This window comes from Ambystoma mexicanum, chromosome 5p (assembly GCF_040938575.1).
Source record: "Ambystoma mexicanum isolate Mex_15411 chromosome 5p, UKY_AmexF1_1, whole genome shotgun sequence".
Lineage (NCBI taxonomy): Eukaryota > Metazoa > Chordata > Amphibia > Caudata > Ambystomatidae > Ambystoma > Ambystoma mexicanum.
The window spans coordinates 306,282,913-306,308,135 of NC_090930.1; the positions used below are offsets into that span (position 1 = coordinate 306,282,913).

General features: G+C 42.8%; 1 protein-coding gene across 6 annotated transcripts in view; it reads right to left on the minus strand.

The window, feature by feature from the left end:
- Positions 1 to 25,223, minus strand: part of MTMR1 (myotubularin related protein 1) — a 1,542,631-nt gene that overhangs the window by 808,164 nt on the left and 709,244 nt on the right. For all 6 annotated transcript variants that reach the window (XM_069612748.1, XM_069612750.1, XM_069612749.1 and 3 more), the window contains one exon: positions 18,185 to 18,268. In XM_069612748.1, the coding sequence (XP_069468849.1) occupies positions 18,185 to 18,268 (84 nt within the window). The remainder of the gene's footprint in view (positions 1 to 18,184; positions 18,269 to 25,223) is intronic.

Sequence of the window (25,223 nt, forward strand, 5' to 3'; positions counted from 1 at the left end):
CGAGGGGGCAGGTCTCCGTCCTCCCTAATCGAGTTTTGGCTGGTGTTAGGCAGAAACCTGTGCAGTTCCCTCTGGGACCACTGCAAAAGATTTAAGTCTACAGGTGTTGGCAGTAAACCCACTTGGTAGCAGTCTGTACCACACAGATTCACTGTGGTAGCTGTGGCTGAGCAGTCAGACTTCCCTCAAGAAGAGTTAGGCAGTATACAGAGGATACATAATAGGTACAGAGGCACAGTAGCACAAGCAAACACTGACCAGAGCTAGGTGTAAAAGTATAGACTTATTTATTAAAGGTACACTCATAAATTACACTAGCACGATAGAAAAGATAAGAAAGTCAAGCACAGTTACTATTACTCATGTGTACATCCCTAATCAATTGTTGGACAATTCTAAGTTAACCCCACTTATTTCCAAACAGAGGTGAGCGCTTAACGTTAGATGACACTCCAACAAGTATTACCAAAAGGGAGGGAAAAGGCAGAGATAAAGAGAGCAGTAAGGTAAAACACTTTTCACATAAGGTTAGCAAAGACAGTCAATGGTGGAACAAGGAGAATTAGTTTGGGGCCCGCTTTAGAGGGAGCCAGGCGAAAAATGTGCCCAAGATCACACATTGTCATCAGTCTTTGCAGGTGAGAGAAAAAGGTTTTACTACGGTTCTGGAAAGTTTAGTTAGGGTGTCCCAGACCTACCCAGGTTCGAGAGCCGAGGGCTAAATCTACCCCGTACAATCGGTGGCAAGGGAGGCCGGGCGGAACACAGTACCTTTAAAAGTGGAAAGGATCCTCCAGCGGTGGTAGTTGTTCCTGGTAGTGGGTGTAAGTCGCGGCGTCGTCCAGGGGAAGAGGTGATCCCGACGTGGAGGAAAGCTGCAGATCGTTGCACTACCAGGGAAGAGACCAGCCGTGGAGTTTTCCGGTCACAAAGGATTTTTACTCCTCTTTCGCGGTTGAGGTAAAAAGTGGTATCCCGGTTGCCAGGGTGCTTGGCACAGGCAAGGCGGCCACGAGATGCTTCGGGACGGCGAAAAGAAGGCAGCAACTGGTTGTCCCCACCAGTTAAGGGAAGAAGACTCTCCGGCGGGAGATCTCCTCTGTCGTCGGGAAAAGTGGTGAGACGGTTCTGCAGGGCTTCACCGGTGGTGTCGTCTTGGCAGGTCGGCTCGGCTTCTCCCTCTTCGGCTTCTTAGGTCCTGTGGCGACTTCTGAAGAATCAGTCCCAAAAACCCTGCTTTTATGCAGCAAACCCCCATTCATACAGCCTAGCTGTCACTCAAACATGCTAAGTGGTGAGCGGGGTGGCTCACCACTTGGGCCAATCACACTAGAGTGCGACATGAGTTGGCAAGGCAACTCAGTCCAGGGTGCCTAAACCCCCTCCCACACCCCCTGTGGTACCCAGACAGAATGGCACCACTTTGGAGGGCTTCTGTGCAGAAGCCCGCCAAAAGTGGAACAAAGGCTCGACTCGGGTTCAGGGTTACTGAAGTGAACCTAGATGCCATTTTGGCGGCGAGTTCTGGCAAAAAATCCCAACCGGTGAATTTATATTAAATAAATAACCCGGCGGTATCTTTAACATTGCACCAAAAAGTGGTGCCTTAAAAAACAATGGGAAATCCCATTGGGAAATATTCTGGTGGAAAATTTCCGTGGTATCCACTGCCACCAGACAGAACTCGGCGAGGGGGGACGGGACAGTACCCCCTCGACAACAGACCCAGGGGCAATCTAATTGCCCCTACCAGTACTTCCACAGTAAGATGGTTTGTACTGGTTAAGTTCCTAAGTTAAGACTAGTAAAGTCAATGGTAACTTTACAGACCCAGGGAGACAGTAGTCAGTCCCAGGGTGTGGAGTCTATGTTTGGGGGTCTCTAGGACACCCCTGTGCTACTGCACTGAGGGTGCTGTGTAACACATTCAAAAACCAATGATGGCCTATGGGGAAAATTACCCCCTAGCCCATAGGCACATAGCAAGTCACAGAAACACTCTCAAGTCATGTCCAAGAGTGAGGGTAAAAGAGTCTCACTCTTGGCAGGAGAAAAAATAAACCCCAAAAATCCAGCAAAGCTGCTGGGGGACTCACTAGGTTAGGAAATTCAGCCTAAACAGAGAATTCTTCCTAACAGCTGGTGGCAGTGGATACTTTTTATATTCGACCGCAAATATATCTCTATGGGATTTTCCCATTGTTCGAGGCTACCAACTTTACATTTTTTAATTCTTATAGCCTCGAACATACCGCCGGTTTATTTATTTAATATTAATTCACCGGTTGGTATTTTTTGCCAGAACTCTATTCTAAAATGGCGTTTGTGTTCTCTTCTGTGACTCCAACCCAAGTCGAGCCCATTGTTCCACTTTTTGGCGGGCTTCTCCACAGAAGCCCCCAAAAGTGGTGCCACTTTGTCTGGGTACCACAGGGAGTGTGGGAGGGGGTTTAGGCACCCTGGACTGAGTTACCTTGGTAACCCAAGTCGCACTCTTGTGTGATTGGCCCAAGTGGTGAGCCGGCCGGCTCACCACTTAGCATGTTTGATTGACAGCTAGGCTGAGGGGGTGTGCTGCATAAAAGCAGGGCTTTGGGGACTGGAACTTCAGAAGTCGCCACAGGACCTAAGAATCCAAGGAGGGAGAAGCTGAGCCGACCTGCAACGACGACACCACCGGTGGAGCCCTGCTGAACCGTCTCACCACTTTTCCCGACGACAGAGGAGATCTCCAGTCCGGAGAGTCTTCTTCCTTTGACTGGTGGGGATAACCAGTTTCGCCTTCTTTTCACCTTCCTGGAGCATCTCGTGGCCGCCTTGCCCGTGCCAAGCACAACCGGAGAACTCCGCGGCTGGTTTCTTCCCTGGCAGTGCAACGACCTTCATCTTTCCTCCACGGCAAGACCTCTTCTTCCTCTGGACGAAACACCGACTTGCACCTGCTGCCAGGAACAACTGCCCCCGCTGGAGCTTCCGTCACACTTAAGGTACTGTGTCCCGCCTGGCTTCCCTTGCGACAGATCGTTCGGGGTGACAGTAAAGCCTCGACTTTCTAACCTGGGCTAGCCTGGGGCAACCGAGCTAACTTTTCCTGACTTGAATTTCATCCTTTTTATGCAAACTATCTACAAGACTCTTTGGTCATAACCCCACTGTGTGAACTTGGACCCCTTCTGCTTGCTCTCTCCAAGAGTGGGCCTTGCAATTGACTTCCTTGCTCTCCAGTAGAACTCTGCCTATCCTGCCTTACTGTGGTTCTTTGTAAAAGTATTGAAACTTGTGTGCTTCCTTAACCCTGCCTTTTTCCTCCCTTTTCTTTACTTCTTTACAATTTATTAGAGTGTCATCTTATGTTAGGCGCTCACCTCTGTCTAATAAGTGAATAGAGTTGTATATATATATATATATATATATATATATATATATATATATATATATATATATATATATATATATATATATATATATATATGATAGTGACTGTGTGCTGAATTTACTCACCTCGTTTTTGCTAGTGTAAATCCAAGTGTGTTTTTAAAATAAATAATTATATACTTTTACACCAAAGCTCTGGTCAGTGTTTGTTTGTACTACTGTGTCCCTGTACCTATTGTGTATACTCTGCATACTGCCTAACTCTACTTGAGGGAAGTCTGACTGCTCAGCCACAGCTAACAAGTGAATCTGTGTGGTACAGACTGCTACCAAGTGGGTTTACTGCTAAACACCTGTAGTCTTAAATCTTTTGCAGTGGTCCCTAAGGGAACTGCACAGGTTTCTGCCTAACACCCAAGTCCTACCATCTATCATAGACCAAGACCAGGCGGGATTCATCAGAGACAGAAGCACCGTGGACAACGTCCGCCGAGCACTTCTCATCGAAGTGGCGACCCAGGACCGATGGGGCCTGGCAATTCTGACCTTAGATGCCACCAAAACCTTCCATAGGGTGGACTGGAACTTTATGCAGCTCACATTGGAGGCATTCCGGTTTGGCCCCGCATTTCAAAGGATGTTGTTGGCTAACTAAAAAGCCCGGAAAACATCACTGCGACTTAACCAAAAATCCTCAACCCCATTCCCGCTCTCATGTGGGATAAGGCAGGGCTGCCCGCTCTCTCCGCTGATCTTTGCCCTGGTCATGGAACCATTTGCCCAAAGGACACGATCTAACGATGAAATCACTGGGCTGGATATAAACAGGGAGCAGTTCAAAATCTCCCTATATGCAGACAATGTAATGTTCTCCATCACCAACTGTCAGGCTTCACTGCCTGCCGTTCTAAATGAACTGAAGGCATTTGAACAAGTAGTGGGATTTCATGTGAACTACTCCAAAACGGAAGCATTGAGCGTTAATCTAGGTACTCCCCGCATAGTCACCCTTCAGGCACTCTGCCCATTGACATGGAGCTCCGACTCATCAGCATACTTGGGATACGCCTCAAAGAAGACCCGAAAAGACCCGAAAAGGCTATACGCAGCCAACTTTCCCCCTCTTTTCAAGGAATTGGAGAACGACCTGCAACGCTGGGACCGCCAAGAAATCTCCCTGCTTGGGCGGGTCATAGCATGCAAGATGAACATCCTCCCCAGATTGCTGTACCTGTGCTCCGCTATCCCGGTTTCACCTCCGAAACAAGCCCTGGAGCAACTACAAGCTGGCGAAATTTGTTTGGAAGGGTCGCAGGGCTAGGATACCAATGAAAGTCATGACAGGAGCAGCTAAATGGGGCGGCCTAGGATTACCAACCTCACAAATTATTGTTGGCACCCAACTGGCAAACGCTTCATCCTGGATGGAGCAAAAATCCCCCCTAAGAGGGTCTGGATCGAGCAAGCTAATTGCCAGCCGCAGCTACACTCCCTACTGCACATCCTAGGGGCCCTCCGGAGCTGCTGACCACGGATGCTAGCAACTACCAAAGCAACCCTGGAGGCATGGGCATGGGCCCGGCGAAGGAAGAAGCTGCCCATGGGCTTGGGCCTGCTCTCACCAGTCATCTGGAACCCAGACTTCTCCCCAGGAATGGAGGCATCAAACTTCAGCCGATGGACCGCAGGAGGTCTCCGCTCTCTCTCTCTCTCGCAACTCTACAAGGACAACACTCTGGTGACAAGAGGGAGAGGTTTACATGTGCTCAACTACGCCACTGGATCTCGCAACCAGTGGTTCGTCATGGGGGCGACCAGGGACCTGCAACCCCTGGAACATGCATTGGAGGAAGATGCACACCGGGGGAGGATCACAAAGCTGTATCGCCTCCTCCAGGCGGATATACTGGAGGTCAGACCCCTGTACATGGCCGGATGGGAATCCGACCTAGGACACCCCATCAAAGACCAGACGTGGGTGGAGATATGGACGAGGATCAACTCAACCTCCAGATGCGTTACAAAGAATGCACCCTCAAACTCCTCCACCGCTGGTACCTCTCCCCAGTCCGCCTACACCATTGCAACACGTCTAAAGACCCTAGCTGCTGGAGACCCTGAAGAGAACAGGGGGTCTTTCTTCCACATGTGGTGGGGTTGCCCAACAGTGCAGTCCTCCTGGAATGGGATCATACAAATCATTGAGGACATTACCCAACGCAGACTGCCGATGGACCCTGAGGTGAGGCTCCTGGGGGTGGCGAGCCCAGACTGCTACCTTAAAATAGGACGCTCCGCTAAACTGCTGACGCAGCTACTACTAGCAGCAAGATCACAGTGGCTCACAAGTGGAAAATGCAAGAAGGCCCCATACTGCCCCTCTGGTGGATAAAACTCTGGGAAATACTAGTGGCTGAGAAAGTCACACAGCAAAAGAAGGGGCCCACCATCGCTTCACTGACTGCTGGCCTCCAGTGTTGGACTACCATAGCAAATTCCCAGCGTTGACTTTCCAACCGCGCCTGGTGACGAACATTTTAGGGCCCCAGAGCCCTGACAGATCACCAGACCAGACCATCAGAACAGCACGGACATAGGGGAGATCACGATGGGGACCACCGAGGGGAGGGAGTGAACAAATATCATGTATGCCGCTAATGTTGGGAGCTGTTCCATTGTGAATAACCTGTGTATGATGCTGTAACCAAAATAAAGTTGTTAAAACAAATGTGAATTTCAAGTGTATCAGTAATTGTTTGCAGCGTAATAAAATAAACCAGTTCATAAATTATGAAAAATAAGTAGCTTAAGACCGATTGGAGGAGCTAGCAGATGGTGAAGTTAAGATCATTTTTAGATCCCAGGATGCAAGGAGGTACGGAAAGTCTGATAGACAGGTAAACTGTTAGCTAGACTCCTTCGACTTGAATAAGGGCAGAACCCGATTGGGCACATACGATGCAGAGATGGTACCCTATCGCACAAATGAAATGTGATAAAGAAATGCTTCAGAGCATTCTACTCCAACTTATACTTCCTCTTAAACGGAAGTGTCAGCAGATAACATTGGTACTTTTGCTCAAGAAAAGCATACCAGGAATTGGGGAAAGGATATCAGAAGGATCCTTATGTGTAAATATGTTAAGACTAACTGTTTATCCAAAAACAGAGTGACTACACTCTATTAGGAAAGGCGCTTCTCAGTTAGCCCCAATTAGGTTGCTTATCTCAGATTCACTGTAGAGTATATCAAAAAATGTTAGTCAAACAATTCTCAAAAAGTAATAGGTTTCATAGCAGGAAATGTTTAATGCACATTCCTGAAGTATCTGTAGTTACATTATATCTTTGTAAATCACACAATGAGTGTTCATCTGAGATTGCCCATAATACTCTGGTGCCAATGCATTTCGGTTGAAACCTTCTTCAGGGCGGTATTATAGCAAAACTGATATTACATGACTAATATAGTAACAACATTAATAGAATGTATCACAATGCACACAAAGCGATCAAGTAAAAAAAAGTATTTACAAAAGCACATACCGGTTTGTGTATCACATCCGCATATAAAGATAATAATGGGGAGAATAAAACAAAAGAGCATACTAATTAGTTTACTGTCATGTTTATGTCTGTTCTGTATACATTTCAGCCTTTAAAGGCAAGTCATACCTTAGTCATGCCAAAAAGCGTTCGGATCGTGAAGTTGTACAGTTGCACAACGAGGAAATCTACAAGAAAAGAATGGATGTAACTCTAAGTGGCCCTCATGGACATCAGAGGATAAAGCTTACTTAACGCTGTGGATAGCTGTGCTTACCGAGCAGCTTCAAAGACATGTGCGCCGAGTGAGCTGCACCTAATGCGCTCACAATTACTTTCGTTTTTAAGCGTTTCCATGGAGACGGTGCAAGGCGTTGCGGTCCGGTAGGAGCACATATGCCTCGCGCCCCACCCCCGGGTGGAAGCCCTGGGGCGGGGATGTCTCCATGGTAACTGGCGTTAGGACGAAGCCTAAACGTCTCTTGCCTGCATGTGCTGTTAGTAATTGATTCGCGTTCAGGGTGAAACGCGTACGCGAATCGTTTCAAGTGTATTTTCTGAGGGATACTCGCATTAGGGTAATTATTATGGAGATATTGTGTAAGAGAGACAAGTTGCTGTCACATTGTGTACACAAGGTCCAGTGGCCAAGACTAGGTCTACCCCAGTGTGAGAATGTTGGGTAAATGCAAATGCTATCTGAAAAGCAGATAGATATTACCAATTTTACATTAAGCTTATAATGGGCCAACAAGTAGATAAAAATATGTGGAAGTGTAATAAATGTTGTTTACAACGTGTGTCTCCATAGTGACAGAGGTAACAATGTTAAATCAGAAAGTTCAAAAGTTGCAACGCAATTAAGATACATATACAGCAGGCATATAACAGGGAGCCTTAGAAACAAGAAACAGAGGGTCCACATTTGCATGAAAGAATGTCAACAATATTGCTTAGTTAATTCAATTACTCCGAATGGTTCTACAGAAAGCACATGTAGTTTATTTCTTCATTGAGTCCCTTTGGAGGAAGGGAGCCAAGGCGGTCAATCCAGAAGGTTTCTCTCTGGTCCATCTTCCTTTGGAAATTCTCATGCGTATCGTTTTTAGAAACCACTTCTAAAATTACAAAACAAATCTGGTCCAAGTTATGTTTCCTCTCATCCCAATGTCTTGATACCGCTGAGTTTGGATTGTGGTTCCTTATGCATGATCTGTGCTCGTTCCATCTAGTTTTTGCTACTCTTAATGTCTGACCCACATAGTACAGTCCACAAGGACATTTAATGGCATACATGACAATCACATGTAGCAGAATTCTTGAGTCTGATTGTCTCCCCTGTATGGGGATGTTTAATTGTTTCTCCTTTAGTTACATAGCCACAATTGCTACAATTCAAACAAGGGAATGTCCCAATTTTTTCTGTGAGTTTTTTCTTCAGCGCGGGTTTCGTTTTAACTAATCTGTCTTTTAAGTTTCGGCTCCGCTGGTAGGCAAATGTAGGAGCTTCTTTAAACAAGTGCTCCACTCGATGGTCACAAAGTAATGTGTTCCACTGTTTCTTAATAATGCATTTGATGCGATTACTTTGACGTGAATATTTGGAAACAAAGACGAGTGGTGGAGCTTGATCCGGCTTTGTCTTGACTTTCAGTAAGTCTTCTCTTTTCTGAGTGTCTACACGAGCTTGAGCTGTGCTTATCTCTTCTTCCGAATATCCTCTGTCTAAGAATTCCTTGCCCATTTCTTGTATGGCCATCTGGTAGTCTTCTGGATCACTTACCAATCTTTTCACCCTCAACATTTGACTGTATGCAAGGTTTTTTATAAGGATAGGTTGATGGAAGCTTAGGTGTTGAAGTAAGTTGCTCCGATCCGTTGGTTTCCGAAATATGGTGGTTTGATATCCCATAGTGGTGATTTTAATGTCTACATCCAAAAAATGGATTTCCGTGAGAGAATGTTCTTGAGTGAATTGAATACCGGCATCTATACTATTGAGGTATGTGAAGAAATTGATCAACTCTTCTTCTGTGTCTTTCCATATTCCAAATATATCGTCAATATACCTAATCCAAAGGCCTAATTTGGAATGCCAGTGTTCAATCTGTAGTATGTTCTCAGATTCAAATTTGTGCATGATAGAATTATCATAGGAGGGAGCCATGGTGGCTCCCATAGCTGTCCCAGCTACTTGGAGGTAGTAATCATCTTTATATCGGAAGTAAGAGTTATTACTTATGAACTCAAGGAGAGCCATTATGAACTCCTTTTGGGCTAGTATCTCTTCCGCATTCAGTAACATCCACTCCACCGCCTCACTTCCTAAGTGGTGGGGGATCGATGTGTAAAGGCTCCTAACGTCGATTGTGAAACAGATGTTGTTACAGTTAAATGGAGTGGAATTCAAAAGTTGTAAGAAATGGGTAGAGTCCTTAATGTATGTATTGGTTTTTTGAATAAGCGGTTGTAAAAAATAATCCACGTATTTGCCTAAAGGTTCTAGTATACTGTTCATCCCTGCTACAATGGGTCTTCCAGGGGGTTTCACCGGATCTTTGTGCACCTTAGGGAGCATGTCTGAAGGAGCAGGTGCCATTTTAGGTCTTATAAAAGACAGCGGTTTTGGAACTGGCAGTAGTAAACAACAAGATCCTAAACAACAGATCAAGCAATTAGAATATCTAATCCGAAAGGAAATAAACCGCAAATTACATGCGATAACCTTAGGGAGATACCACAAGAATCAACGAATCCCGAGAGGACTACGCATTCAGTTACGTCCGACATTATGCAAGGAGAGTAAAACTTTTGTGAAGAAATGGGAAGCCATACTAACAAGTGCTCGCTAGATCTCATATTGTTGACCATACAAGAGTTGGCAAAAGATATAACTGATCTGAATAAAGAAATCCAAGAGATTGAAGAGGCGTTAGTAACAACATTGAACAGAGAAGAAGTTAACTCTATCCTTCAAGAAATTAACGAGAAATTGACTGATTACAAGACAGAATTGGAGTCCAAGAAAATACGTAAGTTCAAAAGGGACACTTATGACTATCTCAAAGACGAAGTTTATAACTGGATGGACAAATATGGTCCCCCACTAAGGAAACCCAAGCCCATAAATTCAAGTGAAACTTCAAGCTCGGGGACAGATACAGAAAGGGAACCCCGGAACCGAGAGGAAACTAACACGGCAAGTACTTCAGGCTCCTCGAGAGCAACGGAAGATACAACACCTAGGAGCACAGCGAGTTCTTTTTTAGACAAAGGAAGAAGAAAACGAGACGGGGGAGGAGAAAGACCAAAAGGGAAACCCAACACGAGACTTCAACAAAAGAGAACATAGTAATGACCTTTACTAGAACATTGACCAGCAAAGAAACAGAAACATTACAGAAAGGCCTAAGCTTTGTTCCAACACATGACAGTACACTATTTGAGTCCAAAATAGAACTTTATAAACTTATCAGAAAGATGAAGCTGAAGGTATTCTTTAATGAGCTAGAAGATCAACAAGCTAAGGAAGAAGCAGAACTGAAGGAATAAGTATACCGTCCATTGAAATCTTCCAAAAACAGGTCACAAGAGATTTTGAAAAACTTAAATTTAAAGGCCATTCCCCACAAAATATGAAACCTCATGAACTGAAATTGATACGCGATCTATATGGAGATCCATCGATCACAATAAGAGCTGCGGACAAAGGAGGAGGTCTAGTACTTCTTAACACAAGAGAATATGAAGAAGAATGTGAAAGACAATTGAGTGATGCCAATACATATGCCAAATTGACACATGATCCAACACCTGAGATAAAGGAAAACTTGAAGTCTTTGCTAGATAAGGCGGAAGAGTTGGAATGGATTAATCATCATACTAAGACATTTTTGACCAATCCACACCCCAGAATAGCACACTTCTACATGCTCCCTAAGGTGCACAAATATCCGGTGAAACCCCCTGGAAGACCCATTGTAGCAGGGATGAACAGTATACTAGAACCTTTAGGCAAATACGTGGATTATTTTTTACAACCGCTTATTCAAAAAACCAATACATACATTAAGGACTCTACCCATTTCTTACAACTTTTGAATTCCACTCCATTTAACTGTAACAACATCTGTTTCACAATCGACGTTAAGAGCCTTTACACATCGATCCCCCACAACTTAGGAAGTGAGGCGGTGGAGTGGATGTTACTGAATGCGGAACAGATACCAGCCCAAAAGGAGTTCATAATGGCTCTCCTTGAGTTCATAAGTAATAACTCTTACTTCCGATATAAAGATGATTACTACCTCCAAGTAGCTGGGACAGCTATGGGAGCCACCATGGCTCCCTCCTATGCTAATTCTTTCATGCACAAATTTGAATCTGAGAACATACTACAGATTGAACACTGGCATTCCAAATCAGGCCTTTGGATTAGGTATATTGACGATATATTTGCAATATGGAAAGAAACAGAAGAAGAGTTGATCAATTTCTTCACATACCTCAATAGTATAGATGCCCGTATTCAATTCACTCAAGAACATTCTCTCACGGAAATCCATTTTTTGGATGTAGACATTAAAATCACCACCATGGGATATCAAACCACCATATTTCGGAAACCAACGGATCGGAACTTACTTCAACGCCTAAGCTTCCATCAACCTAGCCTTATAAAAAACCTTCCATACAGTCAAATGTTGAGGGTGAAAAGATTGGTAAGTGATCCAGAAGACTACCAGATGGCCATACAAGAAATGGGCAAGGAATTCTTAGACAGAGGATATTCGGAAGAAGAGATAAGCACAGCTCAAGCTCGTGTAGACACTCAGAAAAGAGAAGACTTACTGAAAGTCAAGACAAAGCAGGATCAAGCTCCACCACTCGTCTTTGTTTCCAAATATTCACGTCAAAGTAATCGCATCAAATGCATTATTAAGAAACATTGGAACACATTACTTTGTGACCATCGAGTGGAGCACTTGTTTAAAGAAGCTCCTACATTTGCCTACCAGCGGAGCCGAAACTTAAAAGACAGATTAGTTAAAACGAAACCCGCGCTGAAGAAAAAACTCACAGAAAAAATTGGGACATTCCCTTGTTTGAATTGTAGCAATTGTGGCTATGTAACTAAAGGAGAAACAATTAAACATCCCCATACAGGGGAGACAATCAGACTCAAGAATTCTGCTACATGTGATTCATTCAATGTCATTTATGCCATTAAATGTCCTTGTGGACTGTACTATGTGGGTCAGACATTAAGAGTAGCCAAAACTAGATGGAACAAGCACAGATCATGCATAAGGAACCACAATCCAAACTCAGCGGTATCAAGACATTGGGATGAGGGGAAACATAACTTGGCCCAGATTCGTTTTGTAATTTTAGAAGTGGTTTCTAAAAACGATACGCATGAGAATTTCCAAAGGAAGATGGACCAGAGAGAAACCTTCTGGATTGACCGCCTTGGCTCCCTTACTCCAAAGGGACTCAATGAAGAAATAAACTACATGTACTTTCTGTAGAACCATTCGGAGTAATTGAATTAACTAAGCAATATTGTTGACATTCTTTCATGCAAATGTGGACCCTCTGTTTCTTGTTTCTAAGGCTCCCTGTTATATGCCTGCTGTATATTTATCTTAATTGCGTAGCAACTTTTGAACTTTCTGATTTAACATTGTTACCTCTGTCACTATGGAGACACACGTTGTAAACAACATTTATTACACTTCCACATATTTTTATCTACTTGTTGGCCCATTATAAGCTTAATGTAAAATTGGTAATATCTATCTGCTTTTCAGATAGCATTTGCATTTACCCAACATTCTCACACTGGGGTAGACCTAGTCTTGGCCACTGGACCTTGTGTACACAATGTGACAGCAACTTGTCTCTCTTACACAATATCTCCATAATAATTACCCTAATGCAAGTATCCCTCAGAAAATACACTTGAAACGATTCACGTACGCGTTTCACCCTGAACGCGAATCAATTACTAACAGCACATGCAGGCAAGAGACGTTTAGGCTTCGCCCTAACGCCAGTTACCATGGAGACATCCCCGCCCCAGGGCTTCCACCCGGGGGTGGGGCGCGAGGCGTACGTGCTCCTACCGGACCGCAACACCTTGCACCGTCTCCATGGAAACGCTTAAAACGAAAGTAATTGCAAGCGCATTAGGTGCAGCTCACTCGGCACACACGTCTTTGAAGCTGCTCGGTAAGCACAGCTATCCACAGCGTTAAGTAAGCTTTATCTTCTGATGTCCATGAGGGCCACTTAGAGTTACATCTAGTCTTTTCTTGTAGATTTCCTCGTTGTGCAACTGTACAACTTCACGATCCAAACACTTTTTGGCATGACTAAGGTATGACTTGCCTTTAAAGGCTGAAATGTATACAGAACAAACATAAACATGACAGTAAACTAACTAGTATGGCTCTTTTGTTTTATTCTCCCCATTATCTTTATATGCGGATGTGATACACAAACCGGTATGTGCTTTTGTAAATACTTTTTTTACTTGATCGCTTTGTGTGCATTGTGATACATTCTATTAATGTTGTTACTATATTAGTCATGTAATATCAGTTTTGCTATAATACCGCCCTGAAGAAGGTTTCAACCGAAATGCATTGGCACCAGAGTATTATGGGCAATCTCAGATGAACACTCATTGTGTGATTTACAAAGATATACTGTAACTACAGATACTTCAGGAATGTGCATTAAACATTTCTTGCTATGAAACCTATTACTTTTTGAGAATTTTTTGACTAACATTTTTTGATATACTCGACAGTGAATCTAAGATAAGCAACCTAATTGGGGCTAACTGAAAAGCGCCTTTCCTAATAGAGTGTAGTCACTCTGTTTTTTGGATATTTTGTGTTTGAATAGGTCCTAGTGCTACAGGACCTTTTATGGATGGCTGCTCCAGGCAAAAATATTTTTTGAATATACTTCAACATATTGTTTCAGCATCGAATGCAACTACTAAAAATACTTAATTCATAAGTGGTGCCCTCCTCTCTCACTTCATTTAAGACTTCAACTGTTTACCACAAATTACAGAATCTCTTGAGGAGTGTGCAAAATGGATTAAGGAACTTTATTGACTTTAAACAAAATACATGTTTTCATTTGAAACTAAGAACACTTCCCTGAGAAGAAGCCCACTGATTTCGACCAAGGGAAGTCTTAACCAGAAGCCCAGTGCTCTGGTGTTAGGTTCTTTTTCTAGAGTTATAGGGCCAGTCAGAATTTGGTTTTGGACGACTGACAAGCACACATAGTTTAGTTTCTTCGGCAAAGACAATCCTCTTAGCAATGGGGATAGATAGGCGTTTTCATATTTTATAAAGAGCCAGTTGAAAAAGTACTCAATGTGCCTGACTCCTTGTTCGCCATAGGTGTCACTCTTACTAGATATGCAAAAGATATTAGCTACATTAAAAAGGGAACTATTTATTTATGTTCTTGAAAAAGATATGGGGTCACTGTTGTATAAACGCCCTAAGGACATAATTCTTACTGATGGGAGTACTTTCATCACCTCTAGAAAAATCGAGATGAACTAAACAAGAATGCCCATTATTCTCCCTGCTATTAGCGAGAATAGGACCTTTACCCTACTCTTTGAGCGAAAAGCACATCAACAGGGTGCTGAGCATTTATGGCATACCTACATTAGTTTCATTATATGCAGACATTCTATTAGTGTTTGCTAAACTTCCAGATGAAATACCTACACCGCCCCTACTCAAAGATGTAATACTCTTCGGCAAGACTTCAGGGCTCAAGATCAATACTACTAAGTCTGAGATTTTCCCGCTCAGGAACTGCAACCATGTCACAGGATAGTTGATTTGGCGTCCTGAAACAAATGTGATATCTGAGAATACAGCTTGCCCGTCCTCAGGAGTAATTAATAGCACTCAGCCACATGGCTCTGCTGGGTCAAATGGAGCAGAACTATAAAAGATGGGTAACTCTCCTGATCGGACATTGAGGATAATCAATATCATCTGAACAGTGATAGCTAGATGGCTATATTTCTGAACATAACAGTCAGACTTCCCCCACCTCCTTGTTTAGGAACATTTGTAAACTATGCCAAACACTAATCTTGGGGGAGAGGAAGCAGCCCAGGCTAAGGCAGGGCATAACTCTACTGTTGGACAAAAGTGGGCTGGGAATTCCTGACCTGGAATTATATTATCTAGCAACTCAACCTTCATATGCTAGCTACTGGTAAACGACACCTGCACCACTGCACATTAGACTAGAAAAAGTGTTACAATACCATCTAGCTTGACTAGCGCGACAGAGAGGCCCAAGGGAGTGGCTAACTGCATAGACATTGTGGATATAACGGTTTGGGTGTGTTGGAGGCTCCACAGTTACCTCAATATTTGCAATGTTTCTTGTCAAAGATGTTTTTCCATTAGATTCAAGGTCTGCCCATAGCCTTTGAGGCTGCTTTCTTGAAAGGGTTTGCACTGTTGGGTTTGAATCCCTGGAGCACTAGCAACAAGTGCAGTCTGTGATATAAAAGCTTGCAGGCTTCCCTGAAACGACCGATTAGCAGATTCCCTGTGTCACCAACAGACAGCCTGGATAGTTAACTACTAGCTGAACTCAGCACAGGGCACTGATATTATAGCAAAACTGTACAAGCTAGCGCTTCCAGTCGCATGCAACCCACTGAACAAGGAGGAGATGGAAAAGAAAGCAGGCTGGGCAAATTAAATGACTCAATAGTATGCCACCACGAAACATGTCTGACTGGTATCAACACATTATGCACACAAGCTAAAATACTTGCACCAATATTATTGCACCCGCTACAACTGTGCAAATACTACCCACAGGAGAAAGCCGAATGCCTGGGATGTCATGCCCCAAAACTGCTTTGCTGCACTTTTAAAGGAAGTGTCCCCCTATTAGGGCATTGTGGGAGTTGCTATGGTATACAATTGAGGAGTTAACTGAATGGAATAAACAAGGTGGAATTACTTAGAAGAAACTAATCGAAACATGTGTGGGTCAGAGGGTCAAACAATAGAGAAAGGGAGGTTTGGGGGTTAACCCCCCCAAATAAAAATAAAAGGTTGATGCTTCTTCCCACCCTGCTTCCCACACCCCCAAGTTATACCAACATCAGAAATTACTTCGAAAAAAGGCACTCAGCACATTAACATAGAACCACAAATATCCCCTTAGTGGTGCCAGCTAGGTAGCCTCCCCAGGCTGAATCAACACGATGTGAGGTTTAGCGACTTGCTTGTGTGCTTGCAAAATCATTAATTGCAAAATCATGGCTGAAAGAAGTGACCCCCATCAATTGATGGATAGATTAAATGCCTCCTATGGAGTAACATGCAGGAAAATATACTGTGAGAAACAACACGCCCGGCTGCTCGCCCCAAAGACTAATGGAGCAAATGTAGATCTTATCTGGCTAAAGATGTACAATCTGGTAGGAGTGTTGCGCTTTCCTCCGACAATGACATGCACAGTGGACCAAATTAACTATAAGTGCAGATCTATGTTGACCCCCACACGGACACTAACATTACGACACAACGTACTGTATTGCTGCAAATAGATGAATGATGTTCATGTGTAAATCCTTGCACGTTTTTTAAGCTAATCAATAAAAAGAAGTTCCAACTAAACAATATGCATGCTGTGGAGACCCATTTCCATAATATATCAGGTATTGCATGATTTAAACTTGACCACAAACCTTAGGATCAGATTGAGAATCAGATCTTGATAAATAATTCATGGATTCCCAGTGCGCCAAAATATCTAAGCATGTTAATTAAGTAGATTATTAAATGCAGGGTTCAAGTTAACACAACATAACATACTTCACAGGCCATACACAATGCCAACAAAATTGGCAAAAATGTACCCATCACCCCCTGCACTGTGTTCGATCGGTTATGGTTTGCAAATCTTTTGGTCTGGCATGTTGAGTGTTTGCATGTTGACTGACCCCTAGATTACCTCCGATTCAGTGACGCGCATTCTGATTCTTTATTCCAAGAAGAAAGTGGATGAACAAATGATCAGATTTTTTGACCTGGCACTGGTACTGACCAAGCAAAGACTTCTAATGAGTGGAGGAAGTTAAGAGGATATCCCTAAGAAAATGAGGTGATCATTTAAAGGAGGTGGCCAATGGCAGAGACTGCTGCGCGGATTAGAAGGGAGTAGTTTCTTACCTCTAACTCCATTTCTCCAGCGTTGGTATCTATCATGGATTCACATGCTTAGAATATTCCCCGTCGTCAGGCCGGGACAAGGAATATTCTAAGCATGTGACTCCATGAAAGATCCAATGCTGGAGAACTAGAGGTGAATATTCAACTACATTAGATGAAAAAACTCCATAATGGAACTTGATATTACCAAGCTTAATTTACCCATCAAAAACTCCATAATGGAACTTGATATTAACAAGCTTAATTTACCCATCAAAAACTCCATAATGGAACTTGATATTACCGAGCTTAATTTACCCATCAGAAGATAAACCGTCATGATGAAGCCAGAGTTTAAACAAGTTATGTTACCGTTTTTTAACCTCCTATTGAGCTGTTGAAGGTTCTATTAGGAATGAAAATTGCAGTGTTCACATGTCTGCTCATAAGGCAAACATTTATAGTATTAACGCCTTATTTCTATTACTTTATGGCAAGGTGGAGGTACGGCAGATTTATGAGTACTTCCCTCCTTTTATAATTTTGTATCTGCAAATTCCTATAGCTAATGTGGTTTGTGATTGGTAAATTATATATTCATTTACCAGTATTATGATAAATCTAAAACATTTGAAAAATATACTGTTGGTACAGCTTTTTGGGGCATTTTTTAATAACTGTAATTCTATCTTTAAACAGAGAAGGAATGGACATTCTGATTAAATGGTATGCAATTTGTATGGTCAATCAATAAAATTATTCTGGAAAACGTAGAATATAACGGAACAAAATGACTATTAAGCCCATTGAATATACCCATTTCTCAAGCCATTGCAAAATGTGCATGCCCTACTGACTTTCACACTCAGGCACAAAACAGCAGAGCATATTAACTTTTAGTAAAAGAACGGTTTCTACATTTTGCACATCTGCTTTACCACAAATATATACAAGCAATTGGATGGGTAGACTTCCTAACTGAACACATTATTTTTGAGAATGTAAAAACATTGACAATGAATGCTACCACTGACCTGCCTCTTGTACTCTGCAACCGGATCGTACACTTTCCACCCATTCACAGGGAATTTTTCTTTATAACTAAATGCAAAAAGAGGCTTCAAAAGAAAAACAGAAAAGTGAAATCACAATGCCATTCTAACATTTAATACATTGAAAAAATTAGTACAATATGGAAGGCAAACCCTTATGAGTCCAAATAATTTGAATATTTTCAATGAACATAAAAATAACATTGTTGCATTAACCACTGAGGTGTGGGGCGGCCCCTAGCCTGCAAGCCATGGGCCTCAGTGAGGGCTAAGGGCTGTGGCCACCAAGGGGCACCGCAGATTGAAGAGGTCAACATTATTAGCACTCAAGCCATTTACGTTGCTGTCATTTTTTTATTTTTAAGTAAGTTTGCATTTGCGCGTAATAAGCATGCCAATCATCCATGAAAAGTGTTCCTTAAATCTTTCCAGGGAGGCCAAGAAGCGGACAGAGTGAGGGGCAGGAGTGGGAGGGAGTAGTGCAGGTAAGGATTGGTAATTGGTGGGGGGAGATGTTGGGTCATATTGCGGATGGAAAGGAAACTGCAGGGTGAGGGGGCCCTGGTCCAGAAGTATCAAAAAAATAAATGCGGTACAGTAGGCAGCCAGGGAGGAATAAGATTCGGGCATATACCATCAGTACAAACCCGCGTTCCTAGCCCCCTGTTTGGCTAGCGCCACTCCACCGGGTGCTTTGTAACTATCAACCCTATTGGCAATAATAAGAGACTAAGTTTCAATACACCTTTTGTGAGAATCAAGATTTCCAAGTCTCTGAGAACTAAGATTCAGTCTTCCAAAATCCACATCTGTGCAATTTTTGCTTAGATTCTGCCTACATTGACTATTTTTCTTTCAATTCATGGAATTTGATCCAAAGGCATTGAAAAATGTATCAGTTGGAAATGTCTTATCACACTTTGGTCGTTTTTAACTTGTTTATGTTTTGGATCACAACAAAGTCATATGTATACTTTGTATTGTTTTATTTCAAATTGTGTGCATACAAATTGCAAATAAAATCCAATTACTCCATGATATTATTCCAAATCAGAACTCCATCATTAATTAAACATATGCACACAAGGACACAGATTGCACTTTTCTGGTCTGGTGAAAGTATTATTTTACAAACCTGCACTGATTTCACAAGATTCACATACAATGAAGTGAAAACACAACCCTATTGCCATCCTTTAGTTTATAAAAAGATTTTTTTTTTAAAGTTTTAAACATTAACATACAACAGTAATGCAGACATTACCTGGATGACTTTGGTATGAAGAGGTAATATAAAGTATACCTCACGGTTTAGGTTAAAATAAATAAATATGAAATACATTAGGAGCAAAATAATACCCAAAGGAATATTAACTAAAGTGGAGGAATTAGTTGAAGGAAACAAAGAGGGACGGACGCATAGTAGTGGAGCTCTGCTCTAGGAAAAGAAATCCTTTAAAGAATCATGATAGTCGCAAGTTGAGAAACACAGCGATAGCCATTGGTGGCCAGCCCTCTATTGGAGCTGTAGAACTGTGTCCTGGAGGTTGCTGTGGCGATGGGTCTCGTATTCTAGTCATCACTGGGGTGCATGGTGGCGTAACATGAGTTGGAGCCAAGGTTGGTCATCGAAGAAATGTTGAGTGGCTGCCAAGACCTGTGCAAGGGGTAGAGGACCGAGGCGCCCATGCAGCCGAGAACGACATAGACATCAAAACCATGATGGTGGGTGCGCATGTCTGGCTCTCGCATAACCCTGGTGCGGGAGGAGGTCTGGGGCACTGATTGAAGGTGTTCACGACCTGGTGAGGGAAGACTGATGGCTGAGCTACTAGAGAGATCTGTAGGAACAGACACCAGCAGCTGAAGACCAGCAGTTGGATAACCTATACAAGTAAATGGTAAACATACGCATTTACTAGACCCTCTCCTGGCTCAGATACATGTCAGGATTGCTCCTGATAAAACGGGACTCAGGGCTGGACTGTTAAGTGAGGCACACCCCACACAATTACATTGGAGTATTGATTTGCTACATAGGATTTGGAAACTGATGGTTGTTCTCTAAAAGGTCTGTATTTGTAAAACATGTGTGCTTCCTCTTGAACATCGATGAGATGTAGAACAGGAGCAAGGCAGAGCTGGATGGGTTTGGAATCACCACCAAAAAACAAGCTTCACAAGATGCTGCTCAGGTTGTTCTTTAAGATTGTGACACTGACTCCCCCAATGTCGCCTCACTGCTATAATCACTTAAATAAAGTGAAGACACCATTGGTCAAAGGTTGTTATGTTATATAGTCTTATAAAGCGCACGTACGCCCGAAGGCATCTTGGCGCTGATAAAGGTTAGATACAATTGACCTGAAAAGTAGACAATTCCATGGTGCAGACTGAGAAATGGATTGGAAGAGAGGCAAAAGTGAGGTTGAAGAGAAAATGCTACATCTACAGAATAATGTTACTAAATTACAGGTGGAATTAAAAAAAAGGCAGTGGCTAGACTCAGGACTTGCAGGGGTGATCCAGAATTAGCAACATTGAGTCTTCCATAGTCCACAAAGATAGAGGGAAAGATGGAAGACTTTGCTGAACAACTACTATTAAAGATTTTTTTATTACGGACCTGGCCCACAGAAATTCACTAAAGAGCGTGCCAATACATTGCTGATGACCAGGACCCTCCTGGGGGTACCACCAAGTCCTATAATAATAAAAATCCTTATTAATTACAGATAAGAGATATCTTATTTAATGCGGCAAGAAGGAAATGAGTATTGAACATTGATCATCTCAGTTATTGCTATACCTGGACTGCAACCAAGCTGTGCAAGAGGCACAGCAATGTTTTCAGGTTACAAAGGTTACGAAAACCCTTCAGTATACAAGCGAGAGGTATGCGGCCAAACTGAAAATAATGATCGGAAATCACACACACATCTTTCCAAAACTATCAGCTGAAGTTTGTCAAGAAAAAAACATGAACATCCTGACAAGTACGGAAAATGCCTAGATAGAGGATTCCACCACTACTGATATTGATTGAGCACCCTTTACTATTTTCAACCTAGATAAATGTGCATTTGGGATGTGTTCATGCATGTGTTTTTTTGTATTTGGCATAGATGTCGACATAGATGCCTCCTTCAGAATGTAACACAGGGTAAAATTCCTATTTAGAATTTTGAGGAGGAAACGGGGAATACATTTTATTGTAGCCTTGGAGTACTTATTTTGTCTTTTTCACTACAGTTAAGGTGTGTAGAGAATATCTGCTGGTTTTTTAATTCTGTTCATAACTCTGGGAAATGGGATGTCTTCTGTGCCCTTCTTTATTAATGCTGACCTGTGGGCATTAAGGGAGAAAGCCATTTGCTTGATGCTCCTAGTAATGATGTGAGAAAAACCATATAGCCAACAATACTGATAATGCCTTACCTGTAGTAGCAGCGTCTTGTTGGGTGCTGGAATTCTCTTTATTTGTTTGAATCATATACTGTGCTCTGGTTCATGTTCTGCTACAAATTTGCTTTTTAAGGTGATTGTGGTGCTGACAACTGGTATTTTTATTCGAAATGCTTTTCTTATCATTAAGCGTACCAATGCCCTGGAGAAAACATGTCTTTTAGTAAGTGACATTTTAATCAGTATCCTCTCATTATGCCTACTTGTATAAAGAATGCTATTGGTTAACTGCTGGAGGTGATGCTCACCCTACATGCGTCCTAGGTGCTTCCCGCCGGGAATATGTATGTTTGTTTGGCAGCATCAGCTGGCTGTGTACTGTGCCCAATGTGCATGTAACCAAGAGTGCCGGGGAAACCCGGTCACTCTGGTCTCTCGATTTAAGAGGGTGGCCAACAGAGCCCCTAGAGGACCCTTGCAGGACTGTGTTTACGTGTGCCACCATCTTATGGTTGGCAAATACCTGGTGGACACCATATTGCAATGGCTTGTGGTGTGTTTTGCTTCACCTATTGGCTTCTATGTGACAAAATAAAGGAACGTGGTTGTATTTGTGATCGACTAGCTCAACACAGATCCTGTGACTTTGAAGGAGTCCGTGTTGGGACAGAATCCATGCCCTGTGGTTTGCAGATTGCACAGCATTATCCAAGTGACTATTAACGTATGTTTTTTGTATCACTATTGGGGTAATAAATGGTAATATAAAGTGGGAAGATTTCGTCTTTAAACTGGTCAACCTAATACTTCCCCAGTGACTATGGAAGAGTCGAAGTTCAGACCCACACATTGAGAACTAGATGATGACTCTTGGTGTTAAAAATACCAAGAAAGGTCTCGCCAACAACCTGTTTCTGATGCAACTACGTTGTTCAAAAATTGAAGTCTTGATTTTCCGCTGTCATTCCTATGTATCTTGTTACATGGTAGCATAATTTTATATACCTCCATCGTGCTATTACAGTTGGTGTGAGTGTTTTGTTTCCATAGGGATTGTAACTCTCGGTCTACCATCCTGTGCTCTGTATATCTGATGCTACACAGTTAACACATGTGTGGAGGCCATTCTTTTAAGGTGGTTTTTGTAGGTACTATTTCATGAAGCCATGTCTGCCCTTACCAGCTATCGCCTATGTATACTCCTCCTTTTTATGCACATCTGAAGTTGTTACGTTTGTTGGTTCCCTTTGGCATAATATGCCGATATTGTAGCATAATTTTCTTTACCCTTAAAGAGAGGTGTGAAAAAGTTAAGTGAGGATAGCCTCAGTTTTCTCAAATATGCTGCCTTCTAAAAGGGCTTCCCAAATAGTTTCCATGCCCTTTTAATTATCCTTCTGGGATAGTGTTATTTCTCCAGCACGGGGTCTGGCATGGATTCACATGCTCATGAATATTCCCCGTCAGGCTGGGAATCCTCGGTAAAGAAAAAATCTGTTTTGTTTCTGGACTGTCTTTCTACTAGTAAACAATCACTGGTCTCTGGGTCATACTGCCCCCCAGCCAATGGCTGCCCTCTACCTAAGCCCCTCCTCTGGCAGCCATCTTCAGATTTTTACCGCACGTTCAAGTGTTGGGAGTCCTCGTGCTTTGCTCTTGAGCTTTTACTGCATATTGTGTTTTTTTCAAGGAGTTTACTCTTATTTTTTGGTCAATTCCAGTCTCAGGCTCCACCGATTCTTCTTCCGATCAACGGTGACCTGTTTCGGAAATTTCTACGCCCCTCAAGGGCGGATTTTCGTTGAATTCCACTTCTTTGAGGATTCCGAAAGACCTTTGAGGCCTACCCCGATTTGAACATGGCACAGGACAAAGGAGCCTACTGGATCCAAACTGTTTAGGAACTGCCCAGGATGTGGACTGCAGAACGTCTTTAAGGAGGACGAACACTCCCGGTGCCTCTACTGCCTACATGCCGACAAGTCGCATGTGGAGGAGGACTGTGCGTTCTGCAAGAACATGTCCATCCGGACCATGAAGGACCGTCATAATTCTAAATATTGGTACATTTTTGGGACTCTTTAGAAGATAGCCATATGTGTCCTTGTTTGTGTCAAGAAGTCCAATTCCTGTGATGCGAGGAATCCTTTTTCTTTGGCTGTTGTCACTTTTTTGTTAGGCGTTTAATGGCAGCTTGTAAGATCTTCTCTCTCGTCTGACGGCATTTGAATGCTACCCCATTGTGATGCCTCCAAACTTGCTTGAGTCTGGACTCTTTACGCACAGACTTGATAGCAGTTGTAGGGATACAGTACAATAAGCAGGGTCTGGGAAATGGAGGAACAAGAAACCCTGGTACATGATTGCAGGGATACAGGACAAGGGAAGAAACGAACACACTGACCGGAGATGGGAGGCCTGAGCTAGTACGGGTGAAAAAATTGGTGCAAGGCAACATTGGAAAATGGATCCATCACAGGCAAGGCACAAGGCAGAATGGTCAGCAAAGCAGATAGATTCCAAATTGGTTTCAGCTGCATAAGAGTGCAATGCACGAGCAGGGAGCTTGAGGATGTGTCCGTTTATAAGCAGGGCTTGAAGGGGGGAAAGCCAGAGTAGAGCTGTATGATTGGGCTGCACACAAGCGGTCTCGGTTGTTGTTAGTGGAAATGTTTGCCATGGACTTTGGGAGAGGATATAGTACTGACAACCTCCAGGAGTTTTTTATGTAGAAACAAAAGCACAGTAATTGCCATGGAACCTTGAGTTTTGCAGTCCATTGAAATGTGCCTTTCCTCTTCCAGACACAGTGAAACCATTGAGCAACTGAGAGTACAAAAGGGTTTCTGGGTTGGCCAGCAAGGTTTCTCAGATATATTGCATGTGCATTATGGGAATGGTAGTCCATGTTTTTGGAAATACAGATTTTTGCAAGGAAATATTATATTGTGAATCAGGGTCTTCTCTGGTGATGGTTGACAACGCTCCACGGAACTGCAGACTGCGCAACCCAGAGGCAGAGATGTGGCTCTCCCATATAAAATCTGTCTTTTTTGTTATGAAATAGTTCTTCCTACATTGGTCTTCTTCTGGCCCTAATGGTTCCTAATGGATCAAACATGCAACAATTTGCTCATTTTCACTTTCAGTTCTATAATTTGCCTCACAACTCTTGATTGCTTGGAGGTTGTAGATGTCTGTAATGATTTTTCTGATCCCATTTATCCATTTTATAATCAGTGTTTTTATTTTGGAGAGAACTCCTCAATATTTTTCCTAAAGAGATTTTGATGGCGCAAGAAGTGCATTGTCATTTCCAGGTTTTGCAGGAAGGCTGATGTCTGTGCTCCTATTTGTCATTGTGGTCTGGCCCGTGAGGTCTTGTAGCAGCTGTATGAGGAGGGCAGTGCCGTAAAATAGGCTGTGTTGGGTGATGCTCTGCGCAGTTTTTGCAGTTGTTGTGGGTTGTTTGCAAAGGAAGGTAAGCAATGTTATATTACTCCTTTGTTAATGTCCTTCTGCATCTTCGAAATAACCTGCAACATGTATAACCTAAGGAACAAATCCGCCTCATCGCAGCCTTTCCCTAGAGAGGTTGCCTTCACGTTCATCACAA